The sequence below is a fragment of the Monocercomonoides exilis genome (assembly GCF_001643675.1).
Source record: "Monocercomonoides exilis strain PA203 chromosome Unknown scaffold82-46400, whole genome shotgun sequence".
NCBI classification, from domain to species: domain Eukaryota; phylum Preaxostyla; order Oxymonadida; family Polymastigidae; genus Monocercomonoides; species Monocercomonoides exilis.
In genome coordinates this window covers 2,501-4,429 of record NW_027150627.1, presented here as the reverse complement: position 1 = coordinate 4,429, position 1,929 = coordinate 2,501, and the positions used below count along the sequence as shown (strand labels likewise).

At 43.8% G+C, this 1,929-nt stretch overlaps 1 protein-coding gene across 1 annotated transcript in view; it reads left to right on the top strand.

The window, feature by feature from the left end:
• Positions 1-381: 381 nt before the first annotated feature.
• MONOS_18445 (uncharacterized protein) overlaps positions 382-1,929 on the top strand; it is a gene marked incomplete at both ends in the record, with an annotated part of 3,597 nt that continues 2,049 nt past the window's right edge. Inside the window, 5 exons of the mRNA XM_067871467.1 lie at positions 382-433; positions 680-741; positions 998-1,230; positions 1,284-1,631; positions 1,685-1,929. The exon at positions 1,685-1,929 is cut by the window's right edge and continues 51 nt beyond it. Coding sequence (XP_067718593.1) covers positions 382-433; positions 680-741; positions 998-1,230; positions 1,284-1,631; positions 1,685-1,929 — 940 coding nt within the window. The remainder of the gene's footprint in view (positions 434-679; positions 742-997; positions 1,231-1,283; positions 1,632-1,684) is intronic.

Below are 1,929 nucleotides of genomic sequence, written 5' to 3'. Positions count from 1 at the left end.
TGAGCATTTGGGGTGGAGGCGAGCGATATGTGTGTGTCGCCAATTGTTACACGTTGCGCAGCAACTCGCATTCAATTCGGTTTGTAAGTTATTTTTATGCAATTTTTTTAAATTTTTATTTTTTTGTGTTGGCAGGCAAAATCTATCGATTTTGCTCAGAATTGACGATCCGAGGTTTTGAAAGGTGCAATTTGTTTTTATTTTTCTTTTTTAACTTTTGTCATAACACCTCCCAAACACACATTCTTTTTGTTGTCTGGTCATTCTTTCTTTTTAAAAAAAATATTTTCATTTTTCAGTCTATCTGAATGACCCCCTTTTTCAGTCATTTTTCCTTCTTTATCAGAAAAGGGGTGAGCATTTGGGGTGGAGGCGAGCGATATGTGTGTGTCGCCAATTGTTACACGTTGCGCAGCAACTCGCATTCAATTCGGTTTGTAAGTTATTTTTATGCAATTTTTTAAATTTTTATTTTTTTTGTGTTGGCAGGCAAAATCTATCGATTTTGCTCAGAATTGACGATCCGAGGTTTTGAAAGGTGCAATTTGTTTTTATTTTTAGGGTTAGGTTTTGTTATTAGGGTTAGGTTCTTTTTGTTGTCTGGTTATTCTTAGGTTAGGTTAAAAAAATATTTTCATTTTCAGTTAGGGTTAGGGTTTTTCAGGTTATTTTTCCTTAGGGTTAGGGTTAGGGTTTGGGGTGGTTAGGGTTAGGTTGTGTTCGCCAATTGTTAGGGTTAGGGTTAGCAACTAGGGTTAGGGTTTGTTAAGTTAGGGTTAGGGTTAGGGTTAGGGTTATTTAGGGTTGGTTAGGCAAAATTATCGGTTTTGGTTAGGGTTAGGATCCGAGGTTAGGGTTAGGTTAGGGTTAGGTTAGGTTAGGGTTAGGTTAGGTTAGGTTAGGGTTAGGGTTAGGGTTAGGGTTAGGGTTAGGGTTAGGGTTAGGGTTAGGGTTAGGGTTAGGGTTAGGTTAGGGTTAGGGTTAGGGTTAGGGTTAGGTTAGGGTTAGGGTTAGGGTTAGGGTTAGGGTTAGGGTTAGGGTTAGGGTTAGGGTTAGGGTTAGGGTTAGGGTTAGGGTTAGGGTTAGGGTTAGGGTTAGGGTTAGGGTTAGGGTTAGGGTTAGGGTTAGGGTTAGGGTTAGGGTTAGGGTTAGGGTTAGGGTTAGGGTTAGGGTTAGGGTTAGGGTTAGGGTTAGGGTTAGGGTTAGGGTTAGGGTTAGGGTTAGGGTTAGGTTAGGGTTAGGGTTAGGGTTAGGGTTAGGGTTAGGGTTAGGGTTAGGGTTAGGGTTAGGGTTAGGGTTAGGGTTAGGGTTAGGGTTAGGGTTAGGGTTAGGGTTAGGGTTAGGGTTAGGGTTAGGGTTAGGGTTAGGGTTAGGGTTAGGGTTAGGGTTAGGGTTAGGGTTAGGGTTAGGGTTAGGGTTAGGGTTAGGGTTAGGGTTAGGGTTAGGGTTAGGGTTAGGGTTAGGGTTAGGGTTAGGGTTAGGGTTAGGGTTAGGGTTAGGGTTAGGGTTAGGGTTAGGGTTAGGGTTAGGGTTAGGGTTAGGGTTAGGGTTAGGGTTAGGGTTAGGGTTAGGGTTAGGGTTAGGGTTAGGGTTAGGGTTAGGGTTAGGGTTAGGGTTAGGGTTAGGGTTAGGTTAGGGTTAGGGTTAGGGTTAGGGTTAGGGTTAGGGTTAGGGTTAGGGTTAGGGTTAGGGTTAGGGTTAGGGTTAGGGTTAGGGTTAGGGTTAGGGTTAGGGTTAGGGTTAGGGTTAGGGTTAGGGTTAGGGTTAGGGTTAGGGTTAGGGTTAGGGTTAGGGTTAGGGTTAGGGTTAGGGTTAGGGTTAGGGTTAGGGTTAGGGTTAGGGTTAGGGTTAGGGTTAGGGTTAGGGTTAGGGTTAGGGTTAGGGTTAGGGTTAGGGTTAGGGTTAGGGTTAGGGTTAGGGTTAGGGTTA